Raw genomic sequence first — 16,654 nt, 5'->3', positions numbered from 1 at the left:
TTAACTATGTTTTTGGGGCTGACTTACTCCCCCACAGTCCTCGGGGGAGGGGTTGTAAGTTACAAACTTTGACCAACGTTTACATACAGTAATGGTTATTTGGAAGTGTACAGAACTTTTCAGGGGGATTTTTTGGTTAAGGGGGGGGTTGAGGGGAGGGAGCTACGTGGGAGGATCTTCATTTGGAGGAATTTGTCATGGGAGAAGAAAAATTCCATGAAGGGGGTGCAGGACTTAAAACAAACAGAGATTATTACGCATATGGGGGTTCGTCTGTTCCTTAATACCTCGCTCTGTACACTAAAGTATTTTTAGTAGTTTCAAATATTTATTCTACAGCCTTTGTGAATCAGGGGTCAATCTTAAAGAATTGGGATATAATTAAAGCTTTAGTGTAAAGAGTGAGGTATTAACGAGGGGCGAACCCCCCTCATATGCATAATAAAAATATACGAATATAGAAGTTCGTTACGTAAGTTAATTTGTAAGTTACGTATATTTTTTACTAATAAAAAAGTTCGTTAAAAATTAAAAAATTCTAGTTGCCGTTTTAAGTAACCGAAAAATTGGAGGACAACTAGGCCTCCTCTCCCACGCTTTTTCTCAAAATCGTCTGATGAAAACTAAGAGAAAGCCACTTAGCAACAAAAAAAAAAAATTAATAAATACGCAAATTTCGTTTTAATTATTCATTTGCGGACAGCCAAAATCAAACATGCATTAATTCAAAAACGTTCAGAAATTGAATAAAAAACGAGTTTTTTAACTGAAAGTTAGGAGCGACATTGAAACTTAAAACGAACAGAAATTACTCCGTGTATGAAAGGGGCTGTTCCTTCCTCAACGTCCCGCTCTTTACGCTAAAGTTATTTACTGTTTTGTAAAGTAGAATTGAGAGAAAGAGTCAAACTTTAGCGTAAAGAGCGGGACGTTGAGGAATGAACAGCCCCTTTCACACATGGAGTAATTTCTGTTCGTTTTAAGGTTCAATGTCGCTCCTTACTTTCAGTTAAAAAAACTTGATTTTTTTAAAATTTAATTAGTGTTAAAAATAGCCCTTTATATCTAACTAAAATTGCTTAAGGCCAAAAACAGTATATAGTGCTTAAAATAGAAGGGCTAGATATAGCCAGCGTAAGATATTTTTCTAAACAATGGAAGAAAATGCGAGAGAACAACATTGGGCGGGCAAGGAAGAAGGACTGAGGGTGTGAAAGAGTATCTAATATTATAGAGTATGTTAATATACTCTTGGTGAAAAGACGTCATTGGCACGGCTTTATAGGAAATTGGAGCACCTTAGAAGGGAATAAAGAATGAAGTTTTGAATAAATTAGGAGAGGAGGTGGAGCGTGCCCAGTTGTGTTTGTCTCAGGTGGCTTGGTGCTGCAGTGAGTTGCTATTAAAATCCGTAATGTGCTTGAAATAAATAGTTAAAATCAAAGTAAGATAAATTCAATTCAATAAAGAAAGAAAAATAAAAGATCAATTCAACAAGAGAATTGAACTTAAGAATTAATATATAGTAGCTCTACTTCAGGATGTGGTAACTCCACTACCCTAAATCACTACTACCTATTACCTATCTCATACCTCTCCCAAATTTCCCACCTAGCCCCTACCATAAAGGGATCTAAATTGTTAACGGTAATAATAATACAGTGCTAATTAATAATTAAGCTACTATCAAACGATCGAAGCAGTAATATGCAGTTGAAACAAATAAAACAAATAAAAGTATTTAAATATGAATGTTTCTTTAAATTATTTGAAAAAAGGATAAAATTTAGGAGTTCTAAAAGTCATCTTCGATTTTTTTGGTTTGATTTCAGTTCACGCCTGCGAGAAGTGTCAATATTACAATCAGACCTTTTTTTAACACGAGGAATATGTTTGTCTCTGCAGACCTATAATTGTACCAATTTTCTAAAATAGTAAAACAAAATTGCAAGTAAAAAAAAAAATTATGTTATTCTAATAAACTGTTTTTATTTTCTGGAAACTTTTCTGGTATTTTGATTTCCTTTTTCGTTTTTCTTTCAATTTGAGGAGCGACATTATTGGGTTTTAGCTGATATGCGCTGATTGCCAAAAGATTGAAAGCGTGATCATTCATTTGATCCTTGACTATGCACGACTGCATCTTAAGAGTTTCAAGTAACGATGAAAATGTTAATATTCCTTGCAGCATAGCACAAGCGGGTGATTCAGACATTAGTTAAAAAGTTTGTGAACTTTTATAAGAAAAACCGTGCTTAGGGTATACACCTGAGCATAGTCATAGACAGCGTAATTGCGCTACTACTAAAAGAAGTTGTATAGCATCATTTGAGTAAATAATTTTTTTTTGCTTTTATCGTCAAATTCCTTATAGTTTTCAATGGGCTTTCAGGAGTTAGATAGAATGAAAATGTTTGCTTTTGTGACTATGACTATACACCAATGTGACTATTGGTGTACACCAATGTGACATACACCCAATGTGACAATGTGACCATGTGACTATACACCAATTGTGACTATGAGTTTCGCCATTTCTCTGTGATTAATAGCTAAGAATAAACAGGTATATTTTTATGTAACCTGAACAAACCCATTTTTCTTACGTGTTTACTAATGAATATACTCTATTAAATACTAATAGTATACATTGCTCATTAGTTGGTCAGGTTAAACAATTTAAGCATTATTCAGCTTTAAAAAATCAATATATTTTATATATTTTCTTAAATCAATTTTATTAAATTAATTTTATTTTATTAAAATCAATATATTTAATATATGTACGTGTAAGGTTTTATCAACAGTAATAGTCGTAACATGCACATAGTGCCTTTTGGTTAGTTCACCATCTCCCTAAACATACCCTGAAAGATATATATTAATGCCCTAAGCCACTCCTGACTTATTGCTAATGCACCTTTTTGACAATATACATGCACTTAGTGTGTCTTGATTTTGTTCAATAACCCCTTAAATATTCCCTGAATGCTTCACCTTAATAACCCTAGCTTAAGTAGCAGCAATATTTGTGGTAGTAATAGTAGCATAAGTACCAGTTTGCACATAAAACCTCTTGTTTTTGTCAACATCCTTGTCAACATACGCTGGAAGTCTCAACTTAATACCCTAAGCGATTCCTGGGACATTGCTGATACGTCTTTTTGATAACCTGCATGCAAATAACATGTTTTGATATAGTTCACCATCCTCTCAACATTTCATGAATTTTCACCCTAAAACCCTTAGCTTTAGTAGTAGTAGTGCTACTACTAGTAGTAATAGTAGTAGCAGTAGTAATAGTAGTAGCAGTATTAATCGTAATACCAGTCCAAATAATCGCACCAAATATAGATATTAAATATCGAAACGCAAATATCGATACCGAAAACGATATTATTTCAGTTTTTTTTTAGTATCTACCGGTGAACATCCAGCAGAAAAGAGCCAACAGACAAAATTGTTTTGTAAATGGTCGAGAAGAAGAATATTATATTCAATCCATTGACTCATCTATGCTGATACAGAGCATGCACAGTTGTATCCAGAAGTTGGCATTGCCTGTTCACAAACTGCGTGTAGTAAGGACTCTCAAATGTTGCTGAGAACCTCCGAAAAGCTTGGCTAGATTAAAATACCTTCCAGGTTTAAATGCCTTGTTGAGATTTCACTCGTCACGATTGCCACATATTTCAATTTGCTTTTCAAGGAATTATATATTACCCCTGACGATCTTCTTGAACTTGAGAGTAAAATAGCAAGAGACATGGATTTGGCTTTACTGGAGTCTGTGTCAACAGACAGAAGTGCCATGGCAGACCCTGTGATTCAGCCACTACAGAATCAAGCCAGTTTGTGGGGATTACATGACGAAGTTTTAGTAGTTAATGAAAGGCGAGCTTCGTCAGCAGCTGCATCTGTCACGGCTTTCCAGATTTTCGGTAGGGAGTCTTTAGTTCTAGGAAAAATTGATCCACTCAAGTCGTGGAAGTCTTGTAATATAGGTCTCAGAAATACCTATATAGATTTGTCATAAAATTAATGTCCATATCCGTCATCAATGCCTTTCTGAGAGTGGATTCCAAGCCTGATCAGTTAATCATTTATTTCGTGGCAACAAAATGTAAGTAAGGAGCAATTCGGCCAAATAACAACAGAAACTCTTAGGCACGGAATTTTTATAACAACAGGTACATCAAGTGAATTGGATTTTGACTTTGGCTTGGAAAGTTGAATTTGCTTTGGCTTGTATCACTTTTGAGAGGCAGAAATGCCTCTAAAAAGTCAAAGAATCTTAATAAAATTGCACCATCAGATTCGGCATACCAGAGAACCTTACTGTAAGGGTTTCTAACTTCCATCTGAAAAAATGTGAAATTCCGTAATTTTTGCAAGAAGAAAGACTACGGATGGTTTTTTTTCGTCTGTGTGATCGTATCGAATCAATGGCCATATAGGATTGAGAGAGGGCTTGCTCGAACGTAAATTACCGTTTTAGCTCCCTATTTTGTGACCAAAACGATTAGGAGACACCTAAATCCCCTAAATCCCTGATGGCTGAGACAGCCAGTGACCAGTATAGAAAAGTCAGATGATAATGCCTTTGAGGATGATACTGTCCCGCAAGTTCCATGGGCCACAGGGCATAACTGACAAACCTTGCAACAGACTGGGGGGTATTTTCGGCCCTTAAGGTGTTGTTATATGTTCTTTAAACTATTTTGAACAAAGTGGAAAGGTATCTCACAATTTCAATCAGACGTGTTTGGTTAAAAAAGGTAGTCGGGGGGGGGGGGGGGGCTAGTTGCCCTCCATTACTTTTGACTCTTAAAAGAGAAGTAGAATATCCGATTTTCAACTAAATGAGCTTCCTCTAAAGTTTTACAACCATCCTTTTCATAAAAACCTTAAATGTCCCCACGGCATAACTTACAACCCTTGCCCCCCGGCGCCTTGGAATTGTTTCAATCCCAAAAGTTGGTATATGATCTTTTGTCTATTTTGAATAAAATGGTTATCTCAAAATTTCTATTGGTTGCATTTCGGGAAAACACGACGCGCTTGTGGGGGGGGGGGGAAGTGTAGCTGCCGTTCAATCATGTTGAAGCTTAAAAAGTGTACCATAACTTCTGATTACCAATCTATTGAGCACTCTCTGATGTTTATGTGACTACCCTTTCTATAAAAACCTTACATACCACCCTGTGGGCAAAGCTTATAACACTTGCCCTGGCAGCTGTGGGGAGGGGGGATATCATCCTCAAAGACATAATTTCCGGGCTGAACAAAATAACTGTCTCAAAATTTTGATTGGATGTGTTTGGGGAAATGATGGGCGTGAGGGGGGGGGGGGGACTTGACTTCCAATCTCTTTCGACTATTAAAAAGGGCACTAACCCTTTCAGTTTCCAATCAAATGAGCCCTTTTCGAAGTTTCTGCGACAACCCATTCGATACGATTTGCCCCAGTCTAAAACAAACAACAAATAATAAAAAAAAAAATAATACATTGTGCCAACATCCTTTTTTACATAGGCAGCGCTATTGCGCTGTCTATGATATCCATACCAAATTAGAGAATCTGGTTTTGTATTTTTTTGTGATTTATTTTTTCTGTCTTTTGGACACTGAACCCTAGTATATTAATGCACTCTTTCAACATTTCGTTCTTCCAGGTGTTCTCTGTGACATTTTCATGAAGTATGATTGTCAATGCAAGTTGGTTCCCCTGACTTGTCCTGACAGCCTAGCTTTCCAAATCGAAAGGGATTTTGATTCTCTTTGGGTTTCCGGTCAAGCATGAAATGATAAGTTTTTTTTTATTTGTTTAGAAAGTATTTTTCTTGTTGGGTTATTGAAGCGTAACGATTGAGCTTGTCTGCTATTTGAAATCTGGAGAAGTTGGCTTTATCCGAGACAATTCAATATATCTCATGCTACACAAAGCAAGGGTAATTGATATTGTAGATGTATTATCCTGGGAAAAACTTAAATACCCACAATCAGAGAATCTTCATTTTTTTTTTAAATTTAATGTTCACACAACAATGCTTTCATCATCCCTGAAAATGTGCACCGAAGGGAGGATGGGAATGTTGAAAAGGAGTATTCGTGATATCGTGTTTACAGTTTTGGAGGGGAGTTGCTTAAATATTTGTTATAGGGAATATTCTCCCCTCCCCCTCTTTGAAGGTAAGCATATGAATGCAATCTTTGACGTTACACTTAAAATATTCCTGTAACAAGAGGGAGCGGTCACCATGCAATACCCTTATTACGGATGAATTATTATTATTCAGGATGAAGAGAGAGCATTTTTCTATATTTATTTCTATATTTATAGCGCACTGAGCTTGCAATCATGTGTCCGTAAGGGAGGGTTCTGAGTCCTGGTGTCGCTGATTATTTGGTTTGGAACGGGGGTCATTGGCATGAGTCTGTAGGGTCAGTCAGAGTTGACCCAGCTCTAAAAAGGTGCTTGGAGAAATCTGGGAAAGGTGAAAAGGAAGGGTGCATAAAAGCACAGGACTGCTGGCATCCAATTTCCCATTGTACTTCCTGGATTGAGGATCGTGGATCGGAGATCAGCAGCGCTGACCTATAGATCCTAGTGCAGTATCGTTTACCTTTTTTTTATACAACATTCCATGATTGAATTCAAATTAATAAATTCAATCAAATGAAGCTTTAAGATATATATTTTAAGTAACAGTTTATTTTAGATAGTGTGCGTGTAGCTTCAAGAACAAGGTTCCAAAGCGCGGGATTGTGACCTCTGAAACTAGGAGACTGAATCCATAGGTTTTCAACTATTCTAGATCGAATGGCCATCTGATACTTCCGCTTGTTTGCGTTTTTCTCCAGTGCGGGCCAAAACTGTTGTTGCATCCTTTCGTACAATTTCTCCTCCCCCCTGATATCTTGGGACCATTGGTAATAAACATCACCCTCGAGAACCGACGAAAAAAAAAACAAGAAACAAGTGACTATGATCAATCTTCTAAAAAAAAAGAACAAAAATTGTGGTTTTATAAATAGAGGTTTGAAACATCTGTAGTTTGGTTCTCTTATGCTGAGTTTGATGTTGTAATTTTCATAAGTACCCAATCTCATCCCGAATGATGTCTGTCTGTCGACTGACGTCATTATAAGGATTGAGCTGTATGTCGTCATGATTGTTATGACGATGCTTAGTATATGACGTCATTATAAGTATTTAAGAAAATCGTTCAAAGACAAATCTTTAATTGTAAGAAGATCGTTGAAAAAAAATTTTTTAATTGTAAAATGACTGAAGAACCTACAATGGCAACAGCCGAGGAAGCTGTTCAAAGAGTCTGTGCCAAAAGACTTGCGGCTGATAGAGAAAGTAAGAAAAGAAAGCGTGCCGAGGAATCACAAGAACAGCATGAAAACAGGCTTGTGGCTGATAGAGAAAGTAAGAAAAGAAAGCGTGCCGAGGAATCACAAGAACAGCATGAAAACAGGCTTGCGGCTAAAGAACGCAAAACCGCGCAGTTAGATGAAAATCCACCTGGACAGCGAGAGTCAAAACATATCAAAACTGAAAATGATAGCGATGATGATTGGGTTTGGGATTTTGACTTGGATAAGGTCATCAATGCCTACCAGATTTTAGTTAAAAAAACAAAGGTTCGGCGATATGTATTTCATAGTGACGCTGAAAAATAAAGAAGAAAAAGAAAACTGGAAAAAGAAAAAAGGTGAAAGACTAAAAAGAAACTAAAAAGAAAAAAGGTAAAAGACTAAAAAAAAACTAAAAAGAAAAAAACTAAAATAAAAAGAAGAAACTAGAAAAAAAAACTAAGAAAAGAAAAAAACTAAAAAAGAAAAAAAAACTAAAAAAGAAACTGTTTCTGTATATATAAAAATAAGTTGTATATATGCATATTTGTTTGTTTGTGGGTATGCATTTGACGTCATTATAAGTATATAAGGCTTTGTATATGACGTCATTATAAGATGACACTACAAACCGAGACACCGGGACACAAATGACGACCGGGACACAGGGAATATAAATGACGACCGGGACACTCAAAGAGAAATTACAGACCGGGACACAAATGACGACCGGGACAAAGGGAATATAAATGACGACCGGGACACTCAAGGAAATATCTATATATTTATATATATATATCATATATAGATCTATATATATAAAAATAAATTGTTTTTGTGTTATGTGTTATATATATATGCGTGTTATATATATATATATATATCTATATATATAAAAATAAGTTGTTTGTGTGTTATGTCCGTTACACTTTGTCTGTTACGCCAGATTATATCTTCTATATATATAAAAATAAGTTGTATGTATTTTTGTGTTGAGGGTTTCCATATGACGTCTGAAAAATAAAGAAGAAAAAGAAAACAATCTAAAATGTAAAAACTGGGAATTGCATAAATATTTCGAAATATTTTGACAATAGATTAAAATAATTCGAAAACCTTAAAACAGATACTTAAAATTTTGAGGTTTATTATAAATTGTTGAGCTTTAGCAAGCTTGGCACGTGAAGATTTTTCCAACTGTCAATGTTATAGAATGAAAATTGACAAATTGAAAAACATTGAAAAAGATAAAATGTTACCAAATCCTACAACAGAAGAAACAGCCGAGGAAGCTGCTCAAAGAGTTAATGCCAAAAGGTTTGCGGCTAAAGAACGCAAAACCGCGCAATTAGATGAAGATCATCCTGGACAGCGAGAGTCAAAACGTTTCAAAACTGAAAATGATAGCGATGATGATTGGGTTTGGGATTTTGACTTGGATAAGGTCATCAATGCCTACCAGATTTTAGTTAAAAAAAATAAAGGTTCGGCGATATGTATTTACGTCTGAAAAATAAAGAAGAAAAAGAAAACTGAAATTAAAAATGTAAAAACTGGGAATTGCATAACTGTTTCAAAATATTTTGACAATAGATTAAAGTAATTCGAAAACCTTAAAACATACACTTAAAATTTTGAGGTTTATTATAAATTGTTGAGCTTTAGCATGCTTGGCACGTGAAGATTTTTCCAACTGTCACCAATTGCCATAAAAAGGTAAAAAACTAAAAAGAAAAAAAAGATAAAAAACTAAAAAAGCTGCAAAACTAAAAAAAACTAAAAACTAAAAAGAAACTATATATATATATATATATATATATATATATATATATATATATATATATATATATATATATATATATATATATATATATATATATATATATATATATATATATATATATATATATATATATATATATATATATATATATATATATATATATATATATAAAAATAAGTAGTATGTCTCTTGACTGACGTCATGTTTGTGTGTTGAGTGATGTCATGTTTGTCGACTGACGTCATTATGAGGATTGAGCATTATTCCGTCATGAAGTTTTTTGTCGACTGGCGTCATGTTTGTCGACTGACTAAATTACAGACAGGGACACCGGGACACGAATGACGACCGGGACACTCAAAGAAAAATTACAGACTGGGACACCGGGACACAAATAACGACCGGGACACAGGGAATATAAATGACGACCGGGACACAGGGAATGTTCGATTAGCAATCACCATCAATAAAGCTCAAGGACAATCATTAGAATAATGAGGTATAGATCTGAATACGGATTGTTTTCCCCATGGACAATTATATGTTGCATGTTCAAGAGTCAGTAAACCTGACAATCTATTTATATGCACAGACAATGGGACAGCGAAGAATGTTGTATATTCGCAAGTTTTACGTAGTTAAAAACATATATCTATATATATATAAATAAGTTGTCTGTGGATGTGTCTGTCAGGTGACGTCATGTTTGTGTGTTGACTGACGTCATGAAGTTAGTTGTCGTCATTTTTGTTATGACGGTGACGTCATTAAAGATATTTAAGACATGCGTTCACGTAGAAATCTATTAATGTTTAACTTTAAAATGACTGATGAATTTACAATGGCAACAGCCGAGGAAGATGCTCAAAGAGTCTATGCTAAAAAACTTGCTGCTGATAGAGAAAGTCAGAAAAGAAAGCGTCCCGAGGAATCAAAAGAATAGCAAGGAAACAGGCTTGAGGCTGATAGAGAAAGAAAGAACAGAAAGCGTGCCATTCTCAGGCGAGAATCATAATTCAATTGTGCTTCATCAGTGATAGAAATTCTGAATTGAATGCATTTATGATACGATAATGCATTGTGTCGATAACAACGTTGGAGAAATTTTCTTTTTGGATGCGCCAGGAGGTACTGGTAAAACGTTTGTGATAAAACTGATTCTGGCATCAATTCGATCAAAAACTGTAATTTAGTGACGTCCAAAAATGAATTGATTGAAAAAGTATTTCCGAATATTCTAAAAAATTGTAAAAATAATAAATGGCTAAGTGAAAGAGCGATTCTCGCACCCAAAAATATAGACGTCCACGAAATCAACAATATTGTTTTGACCAAGATTCGAGACCAGGCAGTCCTTTACAATTATCCATTTTATGAATTATCCATCTGAATTTTTAAATTCCGTGGTACATACGGCTTTGTATATGCACAGACAATGGGAAAGCCAAGAATGTTGTATATTCGCAATTTTTACGTAGTTTGAAACACATATACAAATCTATCTATATTCACAGGTGGGACACAGGGACACAACTACAATGGCGCGTAACTAATATGGCGCGTAACGACTTACGCGCGCGGGGGGGCTTGGGGGGCGTGAAGCGCCCCACCAACTAGCTGTTGGGGTGGCGCGAAGCGCCACCCCAACAGCTAGTATATATATATATATATATATATATATATATATATATATAAGTAAGTTGTCTGTGTGTGTGTGGGTCTGTCTGTCGGGTGACGTCATGTTTGTGTGTCGACTGACGTCATGTTTTCAACTGATGAAATTACAGACCGGGACATCGGGACACAAATGACGACCGGGACACCGCCACATAGGGAATATAAATGACGACACTCAAAGAGAAAGCGACCGGGACAAAAGGAATGTTCGATTAGCAATCACCATCAACAAAGCACCGGGACACAAATGACGACCGGGACACAGGGAGTATAAATGACGACCAGGACAAAAGTGAAAAAAACTAAAAAAACTAAAAAAAGGTAAAAACTACAAAAATAATGACGCCCGGGACACTCAAAGAGAAATCACAGACTGGGACACCGGGACACAAATGACGACCGGGACACAGGGAATATAAATGACGACCGGGACATAGGGACAAAACTACAAAGGGGACGCCGGGGGGCACAGGGGGATATATAAATGACGATGGCGACACTGGGAATGGTCGATTAGCAATCACCATCAACAAAGTCAAGGGCAATCATTAGAATCATGAGGTATAGATCTGAATACGTCATTATAAGTATATAAGGCTTTGTATATGACGTCATTATAAGATGACACTACAGACCGGGACACCGGGACACAAATGACGACCGGGACACAGGGAATATAAATGACGACCGGGACACTCAAAGAGAAATTACAGACCAGGACACCGGGACACAAATGACGACCGGGACAGAGGGAATTTAAATGGCGACTGGGATACTCAAAGAGTGATTACAGACTGGGATACAGGGATACAAATGACGACCGGAACACAGGGAATATAAATTACGACTAGGACACAGGGACACAACTACAACGGGGACGCCGGGGGCACAGGGGGATATATAAATGACGATGGGGACACAGGGAATGTTCGATTAGCAATCGCCATCAACAAAGCTCACGGGCAATCGTTAGAAAAATGCGGTATAGATCTGAATACGGATTGTTTTTCCCATGGACAATTATATGTTGCATGTTCAAGAGTCGGTAAACCTGACAATCTATTTATATGCACAGACAATGGGACAGCGAAGAATGTTGTATATTCGCAAGTTTCACGTAGTTGAAAACATATATATATATATATATATATATATATATATATATATATATATATATATATATATATATATATATATATATATATATATATATATATATATATATATATATATATATATATATATATATATATATATATATATATATATATATATATATATATATATATATATATATATATATATATATATATATATATATATATATATATATATATATATCTATTTATATTCACAGTTCTGGCACAGAGACACAACTAATATGGGGCCTAACGACTTACGCGCGCGGGGGGGGGGCTTGGGGGGCGCGAAGTGCTCCCACCAACTAGGTGTTGGGGTGGTGCGAAGTTATACTCCAACAGCTAGTATATATATATATATATATATATATATATATATATATATATATATATATATATATATATATATATATATATATATATATATATATATGCATATGCATATATACATATATATATATATATATATATATATATATATATATATATATATATATATATATATATATATATATATATATATATATATATATATATATATATATATATATATATATATATATATATATATCCTTTGGTTTAATTTGTTCCATGAGATCCACGCTCACGTCATCCAAAAGATAAGGTTCATTGAGAAAGTTACCTGATTTTACGTGCGGAGTGAACCATTGTAACAATTGTGAGACCATTCGTGAGAAAGCATCGTTTTACGTGCGCGACAGCATTTGTGAGATAGTACGAAGGCCAGTTTCCTATCTTATCATTTTATCATATATTTTGCGCTAGTGTGATGTAATATGGTATATTCCAAAACTAGAGCTAATTTTTAGTTTTTTTTTTATGAATTTTTTACATTAGAGCTTTTGCAAAGCGAAATTTATTTATTTGTTAAGAAACAACGAACAAAAAAGAAATGGAACATGTATTCCTAATTGAAATAATGTTGTACCAATGATTTAGTAGTGGAGGGCTTAGATTTTTCTTTTATTGCTTGTGTTTGAATATTAAGTAAAAAAAAGTCAAAGAAAAGTTCCTCAAAGAAAAGTAAGGAGCCATATTAAAAACCTTAAACGGGCAAAAATAGAATCTTATAATAATACAAACTTAAAACGAACAGAAATTACTATCAATGAATGAATTAAACCAAAAGTGAAATGAAAATAATTACATCATACATGAATATATCAGATACTGCTATATATAAATAAATGAATCCTAAAGAGAATAGAAATGAAAATGAATGATCAGTTCAAACTTAAAACAAACAAAAATTACCATAAGTAATAATAGGGCACCGCCCCCAGCTATAGGCTAGAGCGCCATTTGCGGTATCACACCAAAATTCACGGTCCCCTTAGCCCAGGCCAAGGATCATTAGAAGTTCTAAGCCCATAAAAAAAGACCAAAAGGAGAGGATCTGTTTTGTCCTTCTTTTTATGTGCTTATTTTTGAACACATATATTAGAGTAAATTTCACAGCGAAGTTACTTGCTTTGGTTTCTTAGCTAATTGTTTAATATTAACCGATCAACTCATCACTTATTATTTTATGATAGTAATCCTTGCCTTTTTAAAATTATATTCGAACATAAAAAATTTAAGATTAAATCAACTGCTTTGAAGCTAAAACTTGAAGTTATTGAGTGAATCGATTTTGGCTTTGAGTGGCATGCCCAATCTTAGACAAATCATTTGTAGTCTTGTGCTTTAACAAATGATGCAGCTTATTCGATAATTGTGTTACCTACTTTCTACAAGGGAAATTCTGTTACCTTGTTTTTTTACCTACTGCTTTTCCAAACAAACAACTTTCTAACAAATATGATTTTTTTTTCATATCCACGTAGTACTCAATTTGCTTGATAAGATTATATGCTTGTGAGTTGTTAGTAATCAATAACTACCAAACTGTTCAAATTATTCATGAAAAAGTATATTTCGGTCTCCGAGCACATCTTTCTTCTTTAGTTTTTATTTTCAAATAATTTTGAATTGCAATTAGTGTGGCAAGTTTTCAAATTTTCTTTTGAAACCAAGTCAGCCCTTCAATCAAAGCAAAACAGCTGGGCCATATCTAAAAATAGATACTCCGTGTTTTTGTTGCTGATTCACCAGATATATTGACACTCATAGGTCCCATCTTTGAGAGGGATCAGACTCAGACTTTTGAGAGGCCTTGAAAACTCGCTCACTTAATTTTTGCGATCTAGCAGGTTCTTGAGTAAATTTGATTTTGTGAACTAGCTGATTTTTTTTATGTATTTATTTATTTTTCTATGCACTAATAATAATCACATTGTCCTGTCCCCAGACTGCGTCGATTGACAGAGCAGGGCCAAGTTTTTGAGCAAACTTTGAACAATCACAGCATGAAATTTGGATGGTTATGTTAAACACAAAATGCTTTTTGAATCAAGACGAGTCGAAAGAGACATTTGGAGACAGGGGTGAACCTCCAGTATTTTTATTTGGGGGAGCAAGAGGGGTTCGTATCCGGATAGTCAAAGAGCATGTGCTGTATAATATTTTGTCTCCAAATTATTGGGGGGAGCAACTGCCCCCTCCCAAACGATGCCCCTGTTTGGAGATCCCCAGACTGCATTGATTGATATCACAGGGCTAATATTTAGATAATTAGTTAACTTGTGGAGCCTAGCAGGTTGTGTGGAAAACATATTGGGTTTTGAATCAGGACAGATCGAAGAGGAGACATCTTTACGTCGATCAGACTACATTAGTTTACAGAGAAGGGCTAAGTTTGAGCATTTGGAACGCGAGGCTTAGAAAGGTATGACAAAAACTGTTAAACACGTCATACACATTGAGTCTTGAATCAAGGTCGGTCTAAAAAGGGTGGATAGGAGTCCCTCAAACTACATTAATTGACCCTGCAGGGCTTATAGGGATTTAAATAAACAAAACCATGCTTTGACTATGTGAGCCCATATAGAAGAAGCATGTTTCTATTTCTACTGTTTTTAGTGAATATCTAAAATCAAAAAGTACCAAATATAGTGTATTCTTAGATATTTTTTTGAGCTGTTACAAGTAAAAGAAAAAATACAATAAAATGTCCGATTCCTACTCCTTTCTTTCAAATTGCAGGCAAGCGTGGGAAGCTATCAGATCCTTTTTTGGAACCAGACTCTACCGGATATGCCACCAGCTGTTTGTCTCCGTTACGACGTAGATGGGATTGTATGGCAACCTGAAGATGTGGACCAGACGACTAATACCTGGAAAATAGAACATGTTGCAACGTTCCCAGCCTTAGGCTATGTACAGGCTTCGAAGGAACAGAGAAAGTTTACTGTTTGTCCTGAAGGTAAGATTATTGTTGTCTACAAAAACCTAAAGGGCGTATTTACTTGTTTATACTTTTACTGGAGAACAAAAATGAATGTATTCTTCGAAGATCCAAATAAGAAAAAAAATATATGAAGATTGTATTTTGTGGCTGAATGTAACTCGCAGTCCTCATTTTGCTACTATAGTAAGTTTTATCACTGTATAATTATAGTAATCAGGGCAATTGAGCTAAGGCTAAGAAGAATTCTTTGAGCTAGAGACAGTGCAATGTTTTTTGTTTTTGTTTTCAAATCATTGTTTGACTTCCTTATCTCCAATAAAGATAAATGTGGCTCTGCAAAGGTGCCCAATAGATAACACCCACTGGTGTTATCCACAGGCGCTATATAACAATTTTTTCTCCAAATTTACTGAGGGGGAAAGGGCCCCCTCGCCTCCCTCGAAACGACGCCGCTGCTCATAGGTATATTTTCTTTAGATACTCCCTTTTGTTTTTGGTAAGATGGATTGAGCTTTTAATATTCTCTTTACTTTGTAGAATTCGGAAAAAGTAGCGCAAAAACTTGGAGTAGGGGGAAAAAGTGGAAAGATTTAAGGGGAATGTGAACTTTCTGGGAGGCTGTACAGAAGAAGGTTTTGAACAGATTGGGATGGAGGAGGAGTGTGTGTAGTTGGGTTGGCCTCAGGTGGCTTGGTTCTGTAGTTAGCTGTCAGTAGTAGAAGTAGTAGTAGTATTCTTAAAAGTGATCTCCTTCCAATTTGGCTCAGATAACAATATAAAATGCCCCTTAAACTCGTAAGTAATGCAGTATCGACATTGCTAACCATACTGCCTCTTTGGGTGTTAAATTATGAAATTCTGTAGATGCCACCTATATGCAGCCCTATGAGAAAATGGGTTGCAGACGGAACAAATGAGCATATTCAGCTTCATTTATAAAAACTTCAAAAACTGCCTCTGGGTGTTAAATTATGAAATTCTGTAGATGCCACCTATATGCAGCCCTATGAGAAAATGGCTTGCAGACGGAACAAATGAGCATATTCAGCTTCATTTATAAAAACTTCAAAAACTGCCTCTGGGTGTTAAATTATGAAATTCTGTAGATGCCACCTATATGCAGCCCTATGAGAAAATGGCTTGTAGACGGAACAAATGAGCATATTCAGCTTCATTTATAAAAACACTAAAAACACTAATGATGCTTTCCGATATACGAGGTATACTAACGGTTGTTGAGCACGTCTTTATATTGACTGAATTCAAATATTAGAAAGGTAATAGCAAAGACAGGTAATTGCAAAACTTAATACGTAATTGCAGAACTAAATATGAAAATACAGTGCCTTAATGTACCAAGAAAATTAAAATAAAAATAAT

At 35.2% G+C, this 16,654-nt stretch overlaps 1 protein-coding gene across 1 annotated transcript in view; it reads left to right on the top strand.

Annotated features, from left to right (window-relative positions):
* LOC136035299 (nudC domain-containing protein 1-like) overlaps positions 1 to 16,654 on the top strand; it is a 94,392-nt gene that overhangs the window by 47,895 nt on the left and 29,843 nt on the right. The window contains exon 9 of the mRNA XM_065716992.1: positions 15,070 to 15,289. Coding sequence (XP_065573064.1) covers positions 15,070 to 15,289 — 220 coding nt within the window. The remainder of the gene's footprint in view (positions 1 to 15,069; positions 15,290 to 16,654) is intronic.

The sequence above is a fragment of the Artemia franciscana genome, chromosome 14, assembly GCF_032884065.1.
Source record: "Artemia franciscana chromosome 14, ASM3288406v1, whole genome shotgun sequence".
Classification (NCBI taxonomy): Eukaryota; Metazoa; Arthropoda; class Branchiopoda; order Anostraca; family Artemiidae; genus Artemia; species Artemia franciscana.
The sequence above is the reverse complement of the archived record's forward strand: the minus strand, read 5'-3'. Positions and strand labels throughout refer to the sequence as shown.